Source organism: Scomber japonicus, chromosome 9, assembly GCF_027409825.1.
Source record: "Scomber japonicus isolate fScoJap1 chromosome 9, fScoJap1.pri, whole genome shotgun sequence".
NCBI classification, from domain to species: domain Eukaryota; kingdom Metazoa; phylum Chordata; class Actinopteri; order Scombriformes; family Scombridae; genus Scomber; species Scomber japonicus.
Genome location: NC_070586.1, coordinates 25,860,780 through 25,881,735, shown reverse-complemented (window position 1 = coordinate 25,881,735; position 20,956 = coordinate 25,860,780). Strand labels below are relative to the sequence as shown.

At 41.7% G+C, this 20,956-nt stretch overlaps 1 protein-coding gene across 6 annotated transcripts in view; it reads left to right on the top strand.

Annotated features, from left to right (window-relative positions):
• mctp1a (multiple C2 domains, transmembrane 1a) overlaps positions 1 to 20,956 on the top strand; it is a 134,714-nt gene that overhangs the window by 89,254 nt on the left and 24,504 nt on the right. For 3 of the 6 annotated variants that reach the window (XM_053324823.1, XM_053324822.1, XM_053324824.1), the window contains 3 exons: positions 117 to 191; positions 2,680 to 2,799; positions 10,875 to 10,995. In XM_053324823.1, the coding sequence (XP_053180798.1) occupies positions 117 to 191; positions 2,680 to 2,799; positions 10,875 to 10,995 (316 nt within the window). The remainder of the gene's footprint in view (positions 1 to 116; positions 192 to 2,679; positions 2,800 to 10,874; positions 10,996 to 20,956) is intronic. The other 3 variants (XM_053324820.1, XM_053324821.1, XM_053324825.1) reach the window with 2 other exon arrangements.

Here is a 20,956-nt window from a genome sequence, read left to right as displayed (position 1 = left end):
AAAACTTCAAAAATAATTCTCTTTAGATCCTGCATCCTTTTGTATATGTGTCATTTCAGTCTCACCATTTGCAGTTTTTTTGACACTGTGTGTGTTCACTCCACTCCATCCTCCAGGTGAAGGCTGGTCTCAGGACGTTGATTCCCATTGAGCAGAAGTATATCGAGGAGGAGCCCAAAGTGTCCAAACAGGTACATCAACGGCTAACACTTATTCCCTTCCACTCCAGCTCATTTTTATCTGTGTCCACCACTGTATCCCCTATTCTGACTGACGGTCTGAAGCAATACCAACAAGCCAGGAGAGTGGCATCTTGTAAAGCACAACTGTGTGGGCAAGATACAACAGGGTGATTGAAGGAAAAACAGCATTTTGTCTTTTTTTTCCCTTCCCTCCTCTCTCCCTTCTCTCATCTCTCACCCCCCTCGCATCCACTCTGACTGGTGAATAGAAATGTCAAGCTGTCAGCTCTGGGGTGCATAAGTAGATTGGCCATCCTTATAGTTGGCCCTTTTTGCCACTGCTGCTTTGCACTTCATTGTCACGCCGCTCAGTGTGGCGGCATCACAAAGGAATGAATAGTAGGGGCTGGCCCACATCAGACATGTCATATGAGTGACCGTTTGGGCTGTGCAGTCAATTCTGCGCTATGCACAGCCGAGCACAGCACACACACTAGCTCCCATACCACCCTTTTGTCGACCCTCCATCTATTCCCCGCTTCCCTCACTGTTTCTGCCTTCTCTGTTGCTCTCTGTCATGCTGGCCCACTCTACGCTTTTCTCCCAAGTGCAGAATCTCCATTTCACCTCTGACTCGTAGAGATGACCCATGTCAGCGTCTCGCAATGATGATGTCACTGGCTGGTTTGGAGGGATTGCCCCGTGAGGACTCTTTTGTGTGGTAGCAGCTCCCCTGCTGTTGCTTGCTGCTTAGTGTGCAGACACACACACAGACACACACACAAACACAGACACACACACGCGAGGGAAAAGAAAAGAAAAAAACACGTAAGCTGCCTGCCAAACATGACCATTTACTTGTAATTATGACATTTGACTTGATAAATGACTGTACCACTTTTCTAAGTGTTTTAAAAGGATAACTCAAGGCAGTCTTTGAAATAATTCATGAAAAATGAAATATTCTTATCAAGGCAGTTATGGTAATAATGAGCCAAGAAGAGTACAGCCTGTACATCAAGTGCATGCACTGAGAAACGTGGAAATGGATGATTCACAGTCTTCCTGTCTTGTGTGTCCCCAGCAGGACAACATACAGTCATCCTCAGTTTGGCAACAAAAAGCTCCACATAATTATACATAGAGAAGGAGGGATCCTCCTCTCATCTAGCATCAAAGCATCCAAGACACCCCGAACCACATGCAAACACACATATATAGAGACAATAGAGTTTACTGTAGTGCTACAAACACATACTGTGTACCCACAGTGTACACGCACATTCAAACACACACACAATTTCCCAAAGAGTAAAATAATGGCCTAGAATTTTTTGAAGAGCGATCTGCAGAGACAGTTTGTCCTTTGGGAGCACTTTCTCCTGGTGGTGACCTGATTGGGTGGTTGGCGTTCTGTGCCGCTGTTATGCTATTCCCTGAATGGTTGGCAACCCAGGGGGAGGACAGCAGTTAGCCAGTTTTCTCTCATCTCTGGCCAAATGCCGGGAGAACCCTCAGGGAGGAGAATCCAGGGACTGTGTTGGAAATTGTTATTATTGTACTTAATTTTATCACTGGGATCGTAGACTTAAAGAAACATTGTGAGTCAGTTTGTCACACTTTAAGCAGTGCTTTGTCTTACATGCTGATTCAAATCCATATATAGCTAACAACACGCTAATATCCTCATGGTGTACTCAATGCTGGAATGTTGTCATATTGATGCCAAACCGAGGTCAAAGCTGCACATCTCAAGTTGTAACTTAATGTTCTTGTTAACCTTGTTAACCAGCAGAATGAGACACACAACTTACCTGGCTGTTCCAGCTGTTTTATTATTTGCCATTACCCACTTAGTTATTATATCCACATTATTACAACTTTAACTTCAACTTCAACTTTATTCTTATAGCACTTTTCACAGTTGATCCAAAGTGCTCTACATAAGAGAAAACAAAACGAAAAAAAAAAACAGTAGAGGAGAAGAGAAATCAGAATGATGATAAAATACTGACAACAATATGATTAATAAAAATAATACTAGTAAAAGCACAGGGTTACACAGAGCACATGGTGACAGCAGCACAGACCTACAGAGACTTCAGATAAAATACCTGAGCTGGTTAGGTTAGGCACTGGAAGTTATTTATAAAAAAAAAATGTTTCAGTGTGTAAATATTTTGTGAAAATACCAATAGCCATCTCTTCAAGAACAAGATCAATATTGATGTATTTAGTCAAAAATGTCCATGCCACCCTGCCCGAACTGTGTTTGAGTGTTTTTGTCACACCAAGTCTCATCGGTTCACAATACAACACATTAATATGTCTTCGTTACAGGATGTCCATATATTTATGGACTGTATATGTCACTTTCACAGTGGAGTGATACATCATGTAATATAGTGCCAGGCTACTCTCCTTGCCAAAGCACATTTCTGACCTTAACTGTTCACTTGTATAAAACACTCACTGTTTCTATCCATCTACTTTCCAGCTGCTGTTACAGAACTTCAATAGAGTTAGGCGCTGCATCATGTTCCTGATCAACACAGGTTGCTACATCAACAGCTGCTTCGAATGGGACTCTCCACAGAGGAGCATCTGTGCATTTGTGGTATGTAGATGTGCACTTAAATATACAGTACAATACATTTTATCATATCACACGTATCAAATATACATTTACCCAACACAATGGATTATGTATTAGATTCACACTAGAGAATGGTCCAGTCACAGAAATGAACTCAAATGCAGTAATCCAGCTATTCTACTTACTTATTTTTCTGGCTGTGATCTGCGCGCATACACACACGCACACACACACACACACACACACACACACACACACACACACACACACACACACACACACACACGCACACACACACACACACACACACATATACAGTAGGAGAGTACCATGTTGTAAGTGGACAATCTCACACAAAGTATGGATCCTTCACTGGTAATTGTGCACTCTAATGCAAGAGATTGTTGATGTCTCAAGCACAGTTAAGTACATTCATACAATGAACCCCCCTCTACACAGTGTTGTAACACTCAAATATCTTGATATGATAGACTTCAGTTCTTTTCCGACATTGCATTGAATGTTTGAGCACTCATGGTATATCTATTTTTATAGTCTTATTTGCATCTCGCATGCTGGAAATTAGTGGAGAGTTGGTGTTGTAGATTAAATACTTATAAATACAGCCCTCATACATGAAATTCCGCTCCAGTCTATTGGAGTTTGACAAGATGTTCCTGCAGGTGAAGGAAATGGCAGCTTCTTTCTCTCTTCTCCCATCAGCCTCGTCTTCATCATCTCTTTCCACCCTCTCTCTCTCCACCTGTCATCTCTGTCTGGTATTAAAAGGTGAAGTGTAATTGGACAGCAGAGCTATCAGTAAAAGACATTCTCCTGTGGGGCGGTGAGTGGCTGCATGGAGGTTCCTACCCTAAAGATGACAGAGCAGGCATTTAATCCTGTCTGGTTTGGTGTCCTGACTTAAGTAGCTACAGGACAGGTGGACCCGCCCCGCCCCAGCCCTTTACTATGGGGGCACTAAGTGTCTCCACAGCAGACATTAGACATTAGCAGCATTTGGCTGTCTGACACCAATTTCATCTCTGCAGAGGCTGTAAAGTGTGTGCGTGTGTGTGTGTGTGTGTGTGCGTGTGTGTGTGTGTGTGTGTGTGTGTGTGTGTGTGATTGTACATCAGGTCACAGTGTCATCACAAGACGTGGGTCAGAAGAGACATACTATTGATCAGTTAACATTTTCCCTCTGCGTGTATGTGAGGGACCCGAGTGCAAACCTGGCGCGTGCATGAACGTTTGCGTTTGCTTGTGTAAGACTGCACTGGGCACAAGTCCTCATATCTTATCTTTTAGAAATAAATGAAAATGTCAGACAAAAAAAAAGTCAAGGAATTCACGGAAAACAAGGTCACTTTAGAATTGCCAATCTACATGGTGAATGGAGAGGGGAGTGTGCAGCCTTGGATAGTGCAGCCTCCATGCCAGCACACACAAACACACGTGCACATGCCTTGTATAGCTCTTCACCCTTTTTGAAAACACAGCATATAGTACATCCATTTCTTAGGAACAGTACAGACTATTCATATTCTCATTGTACTTACTTAAATTCAAAGTATTCAGATGTCGATAAAGGATGTATCTAGGCCAAGGACATAACGTTTTATAGTTTATAGAAAGTCTGAAATTTAGGTGTCATTGTGCTTTTCCTCCCCCTCTCTCTCGCTCTTTTGTGAGTCTGTTATCGTAGGAGTATGCACTTAGCTAAAAGCATCAGAGTATTTAGGACCTCTCCTCTACACAGGTACACCCTCCCTCCCTTCCCTTCCATTTCTTCATCCCTCTCTCATTTCTCCCTCACTTTGAGAGGCCTCTTAATCACTTCGCTCATCTCTGTAAGTGGGTTTTTATGGGGGGCCATCTGGCCAAGGTGGTGCGTTCATGAAGGTGTACGGCTGTGTGTGATTATGAGCTTGTGTGTCTTCACATGTGCATGTGTGTTTCTGCCGGGCTGTCTTTCTAGACAGATGTTACACTTAACTTTCCAACACAGCTCTAGCTGCAGAGGTGGAGTTGTGGGCAATTCATCCTCTAAACTTACGAATGTGTGCACTTCGTAACTGCTTAGTAAGCCTGAGGGGGAGGAATATAAGCATGCTCACATATTTGTGGGATTCTGTAAAACGGCCTTGCATCAAAATGCAGTTGTCATACTGTGTCACTTCACAGCAGTCCCTCCAAAAAAACATTCAAAATCTTCTTCATGGTCCCTAACTCTCCTTCTGCCCAGTTCTGCAATGCCAGCCACATTTACACATCGCTCATTAGTGCCAGCTGTGATTAGTTTATATGTTGTGTGTGTTTTGTGTGCATCTGAGAAAAAGAGAGATATCGCATAGTCTCACATGCAGCTATTCTCTCTCCCACACCCACACTGCTGTCACCCACCCATCCCGACAGTGAATCAGCCACCGAGGCAGCTTTGCCTGAGGCGTTGGCACAATGGACGGGACTGGAGTTACCTCCTGTCCTGCATGATGGGTGGTGTGTGTGTGTATGTGTGTGTGTGTGTGTGTGTGTGTGTGTGTGTGTGTGTGTGTGTGTGTGTGTGTGTGTGTGTGTGTGTGTGTGTGTGTGTGTGAGTATGGGTGGGTCTTGGTGTCTCCGTCTCCCTGTCTCGGGGTTAAACGTCTGCTTCCTCTCTCCACACCTGCAAGCTGAGTGTCTTTCCCTTCTATCTGTCCATCCATCCCTGTTACTCTTTATCTATCCTCCCCTCCCTTCCTCTCCCCTCCCTTTACCTTCCCTCCTGGAGAGCTGAGGCCATTGTGGGGCTGAGCGGTGTTGGGTTCTGTTCTCCTGCTGCTGCCAGCTCTCCCCACGGCCCCTGCAAGACAAGGCTGTTATTGCCCGAGGGACCGCAGGCCTCAGCAGCTCTTCCTCCAAACAAATTTGCTGTAACTTTATCTGCAATTGGGCCCTGAATTGGGAGCAAATAGAGGCAGCTTTGTGAAGCTCAGGGAAGGGCGAGGGCAGCAAGCTGGGGGTTGTTGGGGAGGCAGGGGAAATGATACCGGGCTCTTTTATGTCAGGCAAAGTAGGACTCTTATCAGGAAGAGAGCCCAGACAAGGGAGCTACTTCTAGAGGAAACTGGAGCACCTATCACCTGCTTTGCATTTAGATAAAAATTCACCCTGCTGAAATAAAAAAGGGAAAAAAAAAGCAAAGACAGGTAAAGAAGCAACTATTGGAGTGTGTGTGTATCTGCGTGTGTGTGTTTGCACACGTCTGGCAGTTTGATACACACACACACACACACATGCACACCCGGTGTAGAGATGCCACAGCAGTCAGTGGTACACACCACTCCAGGTCTCTTTAAATTGCTCCTTTGACTCCTCTTCAAAGAACCTGTCTAACTTTTAAAAGTTTTAAAGTCGGGAGTTCGTCTTTGCCCACAGCAAGGGACAGCTTTGAAAGATATACTTTCACATTTTACTGCTTCCATGATTTGCAAAATGAATGATAGTTGAAATATAGTGGCATGACTAACAGAGAATACCAAGTCAGAGTTTAATCACCAGAGATAGAGACTCAACAGAAAATGCATAAGGACTTTTGTTAAGGAGTCAGGGTACTTCTTGTTGGTACTTGTGTGCAATAACAAAATTATGGCTATAAAATAGTGAATGTTTTATTATATTTTTCCATATCATTACAAAATGACTGGCTTTGACATATTCTATTAAGTGAATCACGCTGATTTTTATCGGATGAAGAGCGTTAATTCTGCAGTTGCTCAACAGTATGTTCTGCAGGAGTACAGCAGGGGGCAGTCTAGCACCACTGAATGATGTGTAGGCAGTCCGGTCACAAACAGGACACAATCTCCCACTCTCTCTCTAGTTCCCTCGAACTTAACAGGACTTTTACTTGCTATCTGGCAACACTTAGTGCCAGCATGGAAATTGATGTTAGAGAGATAAAGGGGAACTCTGAAATCCAAACTTCAGTTTCACTCCACTGAGACAGAGCAGGGGGAAAGTTAGCCTGGTGTGTGGTTAATGTAAGCCAAAGTACTGAATATTACCCTCCCACAGTGCTGCGGCTCAGAGCCGTAAGGATGCAGGTTGTGTTTTGAAACAAATAATGCAAGATACAACTCTCAGTGTGCACTGAGTGCTTGAATAAATCATTTTGACTTGTCTTTTTTTTGTTTTGTTTTTTGTTAACATTTTTAATATATCTTCTTTTGTTCAGGGGATTTCTTAATATTGAAAAAAGCATCAAAGATTTTAACTGCAATTAATTCCAACTACAGAGACTTGTCAAAATTATTTAGTTTACTGATTTTGTCTGTTGGTATTTTAGCCAAAATATTACAAATTATTCCATCATGGTTTTGCTTTGTTCATGTATGTGATAGTCTATTTTAATTATCATTCTCATTTAAATTTCAGTAAGTGCTCGAATGAAGCTTGCCCAGTTCAAATGCAGCCTTTAACTATATTTGAAATGGTTATTAGATCTGACAGTGGAATTTATTATTTTACTTTGTTTTATGACAAGTGAATAGTTTTGTTCCTAGAGATGTCCTCTCTCTAAAGACTTTCTGAAGCAAGTCATTTTATAAGAAATTATGATACATTTTAGGACAAAATTGATTTGTTGGGCAAACTTAAATTGTCAATCTCTCTGTTTTTATTTTGTCGCCTAAGTTGTTGTTTTAAAAAAAATACAAAATCAAATGTCCACTATGGAGCAATTACCAAACTAACTGCACAATATATATTAATCACTACTGTTCAGTATGAGGCAAGATAATCACAGACAGTTATTAATTAAATTATAGTATTATAGTAATATCATTACTCTACTGTTTAATTCTCTCAAGACTAAATCAGAGAGTTTGCATAATTTGAACAATATAGAGGCAAACATATACATGGACTCAAAAACACTTACAGAGTTTGTATGAACAGTTTTACATTACCAGACAGGTAAGAATTCAGAAGTATTAAACAGAACAGCAGGAAAGAGGCATGGTGAGCATCTCTCTATGTGTGTGTTCGCACGCTTACAATGAGCCGTCACAGACCACGACATAATGTGTCTGTGGCCACAAAGAGTCATCTACAAATTATTCCCATAGACTGCATCTGGATATTAATTTAGTATTTTACGTGTATTTTTTCTTCTCCATCCAGCATGTTTTCATCATGTTTTTTTTTTTGTCTTTCCTCCGCCTTTCTCTGGTCACTGACATCCACAGCAGGCTACTTCCCACTCCCTCTTCCCCAGGCGAAGAGCCTGCTATCTGGTGTAGTGAGCAATGGGGGGTGGCTGTGATCGTCCAGTCTTGGTGGAAAGGTCTAGGCACTGCAGGGCCCCTATTACCCAGCCGGGGGGCACAGAGACAGGGCAGGGCTGCCCACTGCTGAGCCTGGGTGTCCGGTTCCTCCAGCTGCCAGTCAAAACTTCGCCCTCAGCTATAACCAAATGGAGGAGGAATGAAGGGGGACGACAGGTTAAACAGCCTCAGGCATATGCAGAAGAAAGCCAGACACACACACACACACACATATATATATGTATGTGTGTGTGTGTGTGCGTGTGTATCTCTCTTTCTATATATATATATATATGAAAGAGAGAGAGAGATATATATATGGTTTTATACAAATATCAGGATAGTGAGGTGCAATTAATTAGTCTGTGTGATAATGATTCCCTGTTGAGAGAACCGCACGCTAAATATATTTACTGTGCACTATAAGCCTACTGTACAGTATATTTATAGCTGGTTATTTGAATTGAACAGTTTGTGTGTGTCTCCATGAAGATGTTTGTAATTCAGCTGTTATTTATAGCTTCTTCCAGAATAGGTTTAAAACAAGTGAGCTCCTTTGTTTGTTTGAGTCAAGTCATGATTCTGCTCCTCAATTACTAATTGTTTAGTTAGAGTTTAATCCAGTGTTTATTAGTGTTACAGATTATGCAGATTTCTGAATTATAATAATTTGCAGGAAGATGGATAATTTTAGAGTGGTTACATTTTGAAGAGAAAATGCGGGTGTAAACATGTGTTGCTTTGTATGTCTACATGTGAGTTTCTGTTGCTGAGCTTACACAGCACTAACAGCTTTTTATGATAAATGAAAGGAAATGGTTGTGTGCTTATTAGTAAACAAATATGAATTATTGAATAGTTTCTTTGCAATTCTTTTATACAGCTGTATCAGACAAAGACATGTGGGAAAGAGTAGTTGAGTCTGACGAAGACAGAGAAAGCTTTTGATCCTTTTGGGAGATTTAGTTGTTACACCAAGGCCATTTGGGTTTATTTGGAAAATAAATTTTGCAGTGAGCAGTATGCAGATGTACTGGACATTTGTCATGTTTAATTTATTTCTATTTTAATGTGTATACTCAGTGTCTGTTTGTGTGCATTTTTCATGGAGTTATAGTTTTATTCAAAAGTTTGGATATGAGCCTTTCAAACTTTTCAATGTGAGAAGGGGATAAGCTGAGGATAAGAATTTTGTCACGAGGAGTTGTTTGCACTGATTCTCGGACGCATGTGTGTGTGTGGGAGGGTGCAAAGAAAATTAAATACGGACGGCACAGTGTGTACGAACGTGCGTGCGTGCGTGTGTGTGTCCGACTGGCTCCACTACGGTAACAGCAGACCTACATGCACACTCTTGAGGGATTGTTGAACCTCATATTCGTATTAACCTTAGATTGTAAACACGATGAAGAGCTTGATTTTCATTCTCCCCTCTCCCTCTCTGCATCTTTCCCTCAAAAACAACTACACACACACGCGCGCGCACACACACACACACACACACACACACACACACACACACACACACACACACACACACACACACACACACTCTTGTTGATGATTTCAGCCAAACAAAGGTAGACCATAACTGGTACACAGACCAATAAATCTGCTTTATACAGTAATGGTTTCAGTTTCACCCCTGTTGAAAGTTTCCCATTAAACCCGGTTGTGAAACAGAGATGCATTTTCTACAGAGAGTATAATTCATTACAATTTTTTTTCTTGCTCATATTTGAAATAATGGATTTCTTTCACTTGATTTTGATATACATATTTTGCTAATAAAATATAGAGTCACAGACATGCCTTGCATTTTCAGCATTTGTTGTAATTGCTGGTGAGGTAGCAGTAATCACAAAAGAATCATCAACATTAAATTATTTTAGATAAAAGATAATATGTAATTACTTTTGATTTATTTGTTTCTAACAAATTTCATTTCCACAAAATATCCCTTTTCTTCCAGATAAACTTTGAAACATTTGACACAATACTCTTTTACAATTGACATAAAACCGCTATAAAATAACAAGCTTCCATCATTAGCAATTTTACTTTCCCACAGATATCTTCTCCCAATCACCGCAATGATCTGTTGTCAGAGGCTAAAGAGACCTGCCAAAACCAGAATACAGGGTTTTAGGAAAGGTTAATTTTCAGATGGTACTTTTCTTGTTTGGTGATGAGAGGGGAGGTATAGGGGTTATGGTTTTGGCAGATGGGTGAAGAGGAGGTTAGAGATGGGGCATAGGAGTCTTTTCGGGTAGGAGAGAGAGTATTGGGGCTTGGAGTGACAGGGTTAGGGACTCAGGGTGTGGGGTGTGTGAGGTCAGATGCTGAGGTTTTGGGCTGAGTATAGAAGGGTCAGCTTTGACGTGCTGCAGCTGAAACGTTACATGACCTCAGCCCCTGGAATGATTGGCATGAAGGAAAGAGACTCTGACGGCTCTTACTCATCCTCCTCAACGTCCTCCTCCTCAGCTGAAGGCCCAGAAAGACTTGAGGGTCAGGATTTTGAACCTAGGCTCTGTGCCACCAAGCCTGTAGCTTTGTCAAAGCACAGTCTTATTTTTACGCTTTGTTTCATGGTGGTTATGATTCTGCATATGAATGTCTTTGAATGTGTGTCCTTTCCAATCGCACATATGGTCGGCGTACATTCTCAATTTGCCTCATGAGGGTCAATATGGGGTCCTGAATGTATACATTCCTAAACCACACTGTTTTCACTTTTTTGTTCTCACTTTTCTTTCGCTGATCGTTTCGTCTTTTCTCTCTTTCTAGCTTTTTGTCATCGTTGTGTGGAACTTTGAACTCTATATGATTCCCCTGGCTTTGCTGCTGCCATTGGCCTGGAACTACATCCTCATTGCATCAGGGAAGGATACAAGGCAAGATGTGGTGAGTGACCCCATAGCTTCTTGGTATCCCTCCGCCTTTCTTTCATTTCACTGTAAATGCATCTTTCCAGCATACAATGCAGGGTTAATACTTTCAAGCAAACTTCATTTCATTGATACTTGATTTGATACAAGCGGGGCATATTTATGAAGTGAAAAACATACACATACAGTACTTTTCTTAAGAAAAATGAAGATGAGCATAATACAAACTTATGATATTTAAAATATAGCACTTGATTTAATTGCAGCCGTAAACATTGTTCGAAATTGGAGTTTAAGAAAAAAAAAATCTGCTGATTTTTTTTTCTTTTTTTGTTTTGTTAGAATTTTAAAAAATCCATCTAGCCCTTGAGCTGCTTTCTCACTGCAATCTCACATTTCTCACTTTGCCTTCTTTGAGGCAAAGAAAAGGCAGAAATAATAGGCTGTCACCTTGAGCTACGTTACGCCACTTACCTGGTAGTATATTTATTTAATTCATTTATTTTTTATCTCTTATACCAATTAAATGATGTCAAAGCAATGTCATGGAAAACAGACATGTTTTAATCATGGCCAGGCACATTTGGAGAGTAGGGAGTGAAAATGAGAGCGAGAGCTGGACTATGGAGTGAGCGTGAACAATGAAGTGATTAATTTTAATAAGTGCCTTTTCTGAGACTGAGTTGAAAATAACCAGTTAACAGACCTCAGATTTCCTCTCGCCATCTATATGTGTGTATTTATTTCTTCATAAGGATTCTTTGTGTTAGATTGGATTGGATTTGCTACTGATATTACATTTTTTCATTATAATGAACCAGAGCTCATTGGTGTGTCATTGTATTATTACACATAAGAATGGAATATAATAAATGTACATAACATAACAACACAGATTAACTGAGTCTTCAGAGCTAAGCTTCTCTATTTATAATTCTCTATCTCCACATTTGTTAATTTAAAAAGTCAACAATTCAATCAGCCACACAAGCCCTGTGAGACAGATGCAAGCCGTCTGTTACTTGACAATTATCTGGCGGTTATTTAGTAGTTTGTGGTACACAACCTGAATATAGTCATGTAAGTGAAAAATTGAAAGTTTGCAATTGCAAGTAGACTAAACACTCTTCATTTGTAAATGACAATCAGGATATTTTGCCTCACCTGTAGATGGCGACATTGCTTGACAAAAAAAAATCACGGATGCCTTAAGACAAAACCCAGCATGATGATTTGTCACCTCTACCTTCTGCTTGTATTTATCTAGACCTAATGATATATTCTTTTCCCATGTACCTCCTAATTAAAATGAAGCAAAAAAGGTTATATATTCTTGTAATGTGCCACTTACTCAACATACGTTTGAGAACATGCAACTCCTACTTCATGCAGAATTGCTTTTCTCTTCTTGAAAGGGACTATTGTTTCTCAAGTACCTCAGGAATTGGTTAGGACATTAAGGCATGTTTATACTGTTGATACTTGTTTGATGAGTGCCTTTTAGTACAACAATACTGTTCTGTCCAGTTCTACAAAGTTGGCCCGTGCTATGAGACAAGAGGAGATATGGACACCTTTTAATGCGCTGACATGGGATCTTGCAGATTTCCTCTTTTTAATAAATGATAAATGTACTGATACCACATTTAGGCTTGTCTGGTCAACATATTGAAAAACTACTGAAAGCAGAACCATTTCAATGACATTTACTTTTTTCAGTACACTATGAGTATCTTCTTTCATGAAATTTCTTGCTCAATTGTAGTCCACAGGAAGGCATTTTTTGTGTGTGCATATTTTGCTTTTTTGAAGGTTGCCTGAATATCATCATCTTTAAAGTGTGCGACTTGAGGGTGTTTGGTTGAATTCAGAGAACTTACATTCAACTTAGCTGTTTGGGATGAATAGACCAGCAAGGCCAGGAGTGTTTTTAACCATGAGAGCCATGCTGCAAAATTGAGTCTTTACTCCTTTCAATTAAACTGTCCACTGCCCAACATGAGCATAATGTGCAAGGTTTAAGAACATTATACAGGTGCTTTTTACAATTCAAGTGTTGTTGGCTTGGCTCTACAGAGGACTGAAAGACAAGTTGCTATGGGCTGGTGGTGAGATAGTCTAAAGCAAATGTGCAGTAGAAGAGAAGGGGGTGGCAGTGCTATGTGCATCTGTACTGTATGTAAATGTGCAGGTGTGTCATGTTAGTGATTTTCTGCTGCCTGATATAGTTCGGTCTGTTCTCTTTTATTCCAGGGTTATGATTCAGGCTCCACCAAAGTGTGGAACCACTGCGCACACACACACACACACACACACACACACACACACACACACCACACACACACACACGCACACACACGCACATACATATTTGCATGTGTATTCACATTTCATGTGAATATAGAGATAAAAATACTCAATATGCGTCTGTGTATAAAACATGCGTTGTATTTCTATCCAGTGTATGTGTGTGCATCAACACACGCATGCATATGCATGACTGTGTGCAGACATTCTTTGCCACAATATATCCGATGAAAGTGGGATTAATTGTCAAAGATTAGCACCATTAATGCTCCTTTTCTTGCCACTATGATAGTTGTGCTGAACAGTACGGAGCAGCACGGGCGACACAAAGAAGATTCTCTGACAATCACAGCGTCTCTTGTCTCGTCGTTACAATCTTACTGCCTCGGGATTGGTGAATGCATTGAACCTTTTTTCCCTGTTACATTATCAACTCTCTGCCTCTTACAGTCATGATATTACTATCTTATGTCACATACAAACATATAGCAATAAATAGAAATTGGATAAACACAGTACAGTAAAGGTAATTGTGTAAGCAAGCAGTATTATTAGATATTTGTGTTTGCAAAAGATGTACACACACTCAGTGCACTCTAACACACACTTTCAGACACATGTATCCCCCGAGTCCTGTCCCTGTTTGTTTTCAGAGTTTCCCAATCTGTGGGGGAAGTGGGTATAGCGAGAGCATACAATATCTGCGTTCTTCGCTTCCTCCCCCGATCCCCTGGATTCCTCTTCCGATTCTTTATCAAGCTGAAGTCATGGACAACTCACTGTTTCCCTCTCGCACTTGGCAGAGAAAAGAAAAGAATAGAAAAGAAAACAAAGGGAAAGGGCTTTCTAATTACTTTAAACAACACACCAAATTAAAGCATTGTGCTGAGCCGAGCAAAGGGTCAGCATCCGGAGCGCTGTGGTTTTCCAACAGTCTGGGGTGAGGGTAACGCCAAAGGAATCTCTGTTGAACTCACTGTGAAGAGTGAGAGAGAGAGAGCGGGGTAGTGTGGGGGGAGAAACAGAGAAAACAAAACAAAAAAAGTATACACTTGAGTACAGACTTCCTAATGAACTGAAGGGCCTTGCTTCATCTGATGGGTTCAATGTGAGGACCCTTCTCCGATTTTACACCGCAACCACAGTCCATAGCCCTGTCTATGGCAGATAAACAAACACAGTGTTCTCTACATGCTGTAATTCACCACTCAGGGTCACTGCCTGTTGTGCAGTTACATGCTGCTTTGCAAACAGATCTCGGATCAGCGCTCCTTACCCTCGCCCCAACCTTGACCAATACCTGCTAAGCAGTCGGAGCGTCCTTAGAACAGCGATTAAAGGAGGCGATGCACCAGCAAGGTCACTGACCTCCTCTCTTATCATGTAGCACTGTGACCTGTGAACCCTGACTCCTCAACACTGTTACCTGACCTGCATGTCATGCTGTAACATGCTCTCTGAAACAAACAAACAAAGGGAGAGAAGGACCTTTTATGCTTTTGACTTTATGCAAAGTATGATACTGCTTTTACTTTGGCATTCAAAGGTGATAATAAACTGTCAAAGGAGGCTCATCGTGTCCTTCTGCATTTATGTGGAGTCCCCAGTTGTTGGGAGGTGGAGCTTTTTAATGACACAACCTTCTCCTTTCCATCTCTATCTTGTTTTGATACCTGGAAGCGTTTGGGGCCTAGATCTATCCCTAACCTGTTGCAAAAAAGCTGTCAGTAGGATGGGCTCGGTCAACCAGAGGACAGACTGGAAGAGAAAAAGGCTGCAAGGCGCGTGTGCACGTATGTGTGCGTCTTTCCAGAGCAGTGTGTCGTATTCATGTGTGTGCCTGCTTGCATGAGTGTATATGATGGGCATGGAGATTAACGAGCACGGACACATCCCAATAGAAATCCTTCTTTGGCGTTCTGTTGGCCCAGAAAGGCCCTTACCAGATGTTACGAAGGTGTTAATTTCAGTGCAGGCTGTCGTAGAGGGCACATACAGAACATGGTGATGTCTCTTTCTACCACAGGATGACGGGCAATTAGGCCTCGTCACACTGGAGGACCATCCTCTTTATCCCATGCTTCAGACCATTACATAGATTCACCCACTGAATCGGCTAACCCATTACAGAAGAGAAGACCTTAATGGCCTTAAGATACTTCACACTTACAGACGTGCCTCCAACAGCAAGATACAGCTGACTATTTTCAACCCTCTCAACATCCTGAGTTAAAAAAAAATGTACTAAAGTTTTCTTCTAATAGTGTTTTTGTATTTGTTTAAATTCACACAGTTCTACTTGTACAAGTTTAATCTTTACTTTCCTAACTGTGAAACACTCAGTGAGACAGGTGTGTATTGTTCATTAGTACAAAAACAATCAGGTTTATTTCCAAGACAGTAATAATGTCTGTTTTTTATTTGAACATTGTATTATTTCTAGAACAAGACTTCATTGCCATTTTTAACTATTCTATTTTCTCCCTGATTTTGCATCTCAAAAAAATGCTGCATCTCTCAACACACTGTGCCTTGACATCTGCCCTCATTAAGAGCCATGCACAACACAGTTAGAGAAGAGTAAATATTAAGAAAGCTGGGAGAAAAAGAGGGAACACAGCCTATTATACCTCAACTCCTCCAGAAAGTCACACCTCCACTTTTTCCCCATAAAGCTGCAACTGAGGAAGGAAAAGGAGGACAAGGAAAGGAGATGGAGTAGGAGCAGGAGACAAAAAAAGACAGAGAGGCGTTCAGAGAGACAGAGCGACAGAGAGACGGAGGCAGAGGAAAGCAGCGGTGGATGGCAGGCACTCCTCGGTGCAGAGTCAGACATGGCAGTTGGTGACAGGTGACAAAATCAAAAGGTCATGTCACTTTTAACTGGGAGCGCCTGTGCCCCGCTGATTTCCCCCGTGCCGCCCCGACATCACCGCGCTCATCTCTGCTCCTCTCTGCTCCTCTCGCTTGCCTCTCTGTCTCTGCTAAACTGGCAGATAGGATGGCAGTCTGGCAGGCAGAAAGACAGGCGACGGGCATAGTTTGAAGCGGGACGGGAGCATCGGGAGCATCAGGAATGCCACTGCAGAATCCTCCCAGCCTCGCTTTTCATCATGTTGTCTCTCTTTCTCTTCCTTTCCTTCCATTTGTCTAACTCCATTCATCACACTGAACCTTTGTAACTGTCTGTGCTCTTTGCTAACAGCGTCAGCAGCTCAGGGTGTCTGCCTCAGTGCTTGTTGTTGTTTTGTCTATACAGTAAACCCGCTGTAGCTGTTGGCAAGTTTTTCAGTTTAAACCTTGAGCCTTATGTCTACAGATGTGAGTGTATGTGCAATAGACTGAACATCACATATGTATCAAGTGTCTTTTCCACAATTGAGCACGAAAAAAACAATAACACAAAAGTGTATCGTCTGTCTGAGATGGACAAACGTCTTTACTGGATTTACCAACTATCTCAATGCTAGGATGATCATTGTGATTTCCTGTAAATTGCTGTTGAATCTCTGACTAACTGTACTTGCTGTTTTGTCAGCCGATAAGCAATGACGAAATGTACATTGAGTTGAGGGATAGTAAAATAAGCATTGCTAACACATCTTTTCCAGTGATCACAGATTTTGTGTTGCTTTCATGAATATGGAGCCGCCCTTCTCACCCCCACCCCCAGCCTCCAGCTCCTGGTAGCACCCCGGCCTCACCCCTATCTAGCCCCCTGCTGGGTGAGCCTTGGCTGGGGCAGTGCAGATGGAAGGGCCCCCCTCTGAGGGCCGCGGCTCTGACAGCTTGTGAAGGGCCCGCATGGGTCAGCCAAGCTCAGCCAGCAGCCCTTATCAGACGCACAGCCCTCCCCCAGTCTGCAGAAACTGTGGTGTAGGCAATATGCACACACATACACACATACACATGCACTCATGGATAGCGCATACCAAGTAGGGCCTTGAGATCCCCCAGCCAGCCAGTCGGCCAAACCTCAGCAGCTGGAGAGGTTAAAACCCCCTCACGTATCAAAGAGGAAGAGCAGCAGGAGGATGGAGAGAGGGAGGGGTGGAGGAATTGGAGAAAACAGGAGGAGAAAGTATATCTTCATGTTCGCTGGGATGTCTGCTTTGACGTCAATTCCCCCTGCAGCCATCATTGGGAAGGTTAGGAGGGGAACTGACATAGCTACTAGTTCAGGTAGTGGAATTTAGATTATTCCTATGTGGAGTGTGTGTGTTTGTGTGTTTGTTTCATTGATCCAAACAGGATCCATCCTGTTTTACTTCCATGAAAATACCAAGAAGCCCCTCAAAGTACAGTTCGAAAGGTCCTCTACACTTGCCAAGTTAGCTGTAAACTTTCCGGGATATTTCCGTACAGTCTATTTATCCTTGCCTGTTACCTAAGTTCCAAGTCTGTTTTGACCCTTTTCACTTACCATATAGGAACTATAAGGTACAATCCTACTGTTAATCTTCCAACATTAAAGTCAGAGCTAGCTTTCAGTGAACACAACTTCTCATGCACAGCCAGTATATTCAGTCAGGTGCTGCTCTGTCGCAGAAACATCTTAGGTAAAAATCAATCAAATTAACCACCACACACTAAACTGACTTTACTGTGACTTTATTAGGAGCCAGAGCAAGCTTTGTCAGAGTTAGGTGAGTAAGGGGGATACAACTGGACATAAATCAAGATTATACAATTTTTGTCCTTGAGAAAGACTCTAGGGGTGCTGTTGTGCCGCTCCATGTGTGCAAGTAGCTCCTCTTGGGGATCAGTAGGGTAGTAGAAATATCTACCTGCGCCTCTCTGCTGATAGACACACAGTTCTTGAAAAATGTCCTTCCCCTGTTCCCCTTTACCATTCTAACAACATTTTCATCATATTTTCAGTCAATCAGTGTGTGCAGCAGGGGATCGCACAGACAGGAAAACATCAAATCCAAAAACTGTCTGGACTTTTCAGCTACCTTAGATTCCGTCTGTCTTGCCAGACTTTTTTGAAATTCACCCCAGACAGTTTTTTAAGTATCTGTGTTCACTTTAACTGACGCAGAGTAACAGTAAACAGTAGATACATATCTGGCCCTGTAACACTGAATGTAAATAACATGAAGATATTGAGCATCAGTCACTAAATGGAGTAAAGCAATTGTCATGCAAGGATATACTGAAGAATTACAGAAACCTAAACAAGAAGACACTACACTGCGTCTATGATCTGGTTCAGTAGCTGCATTTTCTTGACTAAAGTGTGATAAAGGATTAAGCCATTCACACACATGGTCCAGTTCATTTCTGTCTTCCCATGGACAGTATTTTGTATTGATGGTCAGTACAGTAAGAGAGGAGTAATCAGAACAATGTAGCAGAGCTCCTGCTGGGATATGAGCCAGTGCTACAGAAATGCGATTCTTTTTTCTTCTTCTTTTTTTAACTCAATATTTGCATTTACAGATGAAGTGTCACCACTCCAGAACAAAGACAAGGTGTATATAAAAAACAAAAACAAAAAAAATAAAATAAGAAAAAATGTAATTATTTCAAATCAGTTTTTTAGGTCACAAAGCCACATATGTATGCATAGACTTTATTTTACTTTAATACACAGCTGTTTGAACTCTCAATGTCATTGTACTCACTTATATTCTTTCTGTGTATTTTATATTATCACCATCTTTGTATGTATTTATGGTGCACAGTGTAATCTGTAAGAGTAGCCTGTATCATCCCTGTATTATTTGAATAGGTCTGAATATGTTAATCCCCCACCTCACCAGATATTGAATTGACTGGAGCAGCTCTGCAGGCAATGTGAGCTCTACACGATCCTGTCGACAGCAAGGCTTTGATGCTGCCTTGCTGTAATGATAGTAATTCAAACAACATGATAATGGGGGGATAAGCAGACAAATGATATCATACACCAAACAGGTCTTAGAAAGAGGGAACGAATGAGACAAATAGAGAGAAAGGTAGAAGGAGAGAAAGGAAGATGCTTGGAATTCATCGGCTGCACTGAGGTAATTTATATCCTCCCTTACTGAGACAGTAGCTTCAGTGTGCGCATTTAGCCGTGGCAATCTTCAGGGCAGATGACATGTTCCATGTCTTTTTATTTATTAATTTTACACTGTGTCTCATCACAGGAAACATGACTTCTCTCTGTAACCAGAGGCGATAGAGGAGAGAGAGCAGAGCGGAGAGCAGAGGGAGACAAACGACTCTATCATTCTCTCTGTCTCTCTAGGTCATGCTTCTCCTGCTAGCTCATGCTCATTCTCTTTGTTTAAAGTTCGGAGCGTGTGCCAGGCATGCCCTAGTAAAGCCTCTGTGTGGAGGAATCCATTATGTTTGTATTTTGGCACGGGTGAAAGGATTTGGGTGGAACCATGATGACTTTATAAACAGTTATAGTTCATTTGTTTAGAGATGCCAGAAGGCTTTCATTTTACAGTATCATGTCTACATCTTTTGCCTCGGCTGAGCGCAAGAATTCCCTCTCTGGTATTTGTATAGTAGTGGTGAATGTATTCTCCATCAATAAAGAGATTGTGAACTGTGAACAGTCGGGCTTATTTTTCTAGACAGTGATGGAGTCTCAGTGAACTGGGGAATAACCAGTTGCTATACAGACAGTTTCAACAAGGAGTGTCGTGCACGCACGCACATCATTTTGCCCAAGTCACCAAGAGCTATTGATAGAACACATACACATAGACACACACACATGCACCGGTACATAGCGCACTATTGACTCTACCCTCTCAACTCTGCTGTTCTGAACTCCTCTTTGTTTGTGTCGAGAAGCTGCATTTACATAAGAGGCTTATGTCAGCCGCCACATAGTTTTCCCCCTTATTCCAATGAAAAACAAAAAGGACAAAAGCTATTGTCTCGTTAAGTAATGATTTTTGGATTTCTCCAAACTAGTCTGTGCTGTTCTGGACGTGGTTAGGGGGTTGTGGTAGTGTTGAGTCTGGGTGAAGGTTTTTATGGTTTGGGGGTCGGGAGGTTGACAGCTGTAAGGCTTATGATACGGGTGTTTGTTTATGTAAATTGGGAGCAACAATATGACCTTGTAGCTTTGATGTTGTGATTGACAGGAAGAGGATGGATAGGAGTTTCTGCACCGATCTGTACTCTTCTCTTTGGTGGTATCATACGTGAACTTGTGCCCGATCACAAAGACACACAGTGAGTGAAGCACTGTATCATTAAATACAAATCAGATACAGTAACACACAGTGACTCAAGCTACCTTTTTTTTATACCCCAAGACATTTGTTTCTTGGCTTGCTTTTCACATACATATAGAGGTCTGAAGTGTATGTGAAGGACTGCATTTCCCATTAAGACATTTTTCCTACTACATTTCATTTCCTGTTAACGCGTATGTAAAACTAATTTTGTTTCGTTCTATTACTGAACAGGAGAAGCTACAACTCGCATGTGCTATTGTTACTGTAGTCTGTATTCGTATGTGTCTCTGACTGCGTGCACAGAAGTGTGTCTCTGTCATTTTTTCTATGTGTTGTACAGTATGTATTGGGGTGTCTTGGGGCTTCAGAGCTACAGCAGCTCCAGTTTCATCGGTTTTGGACCACTGAAGCACATAGTTGCTGTTCTTTGTGACTTGCCTTCTGTGCTGCAGGTTTCCTTCTTTCTTCTTCCATGGAAAACCAC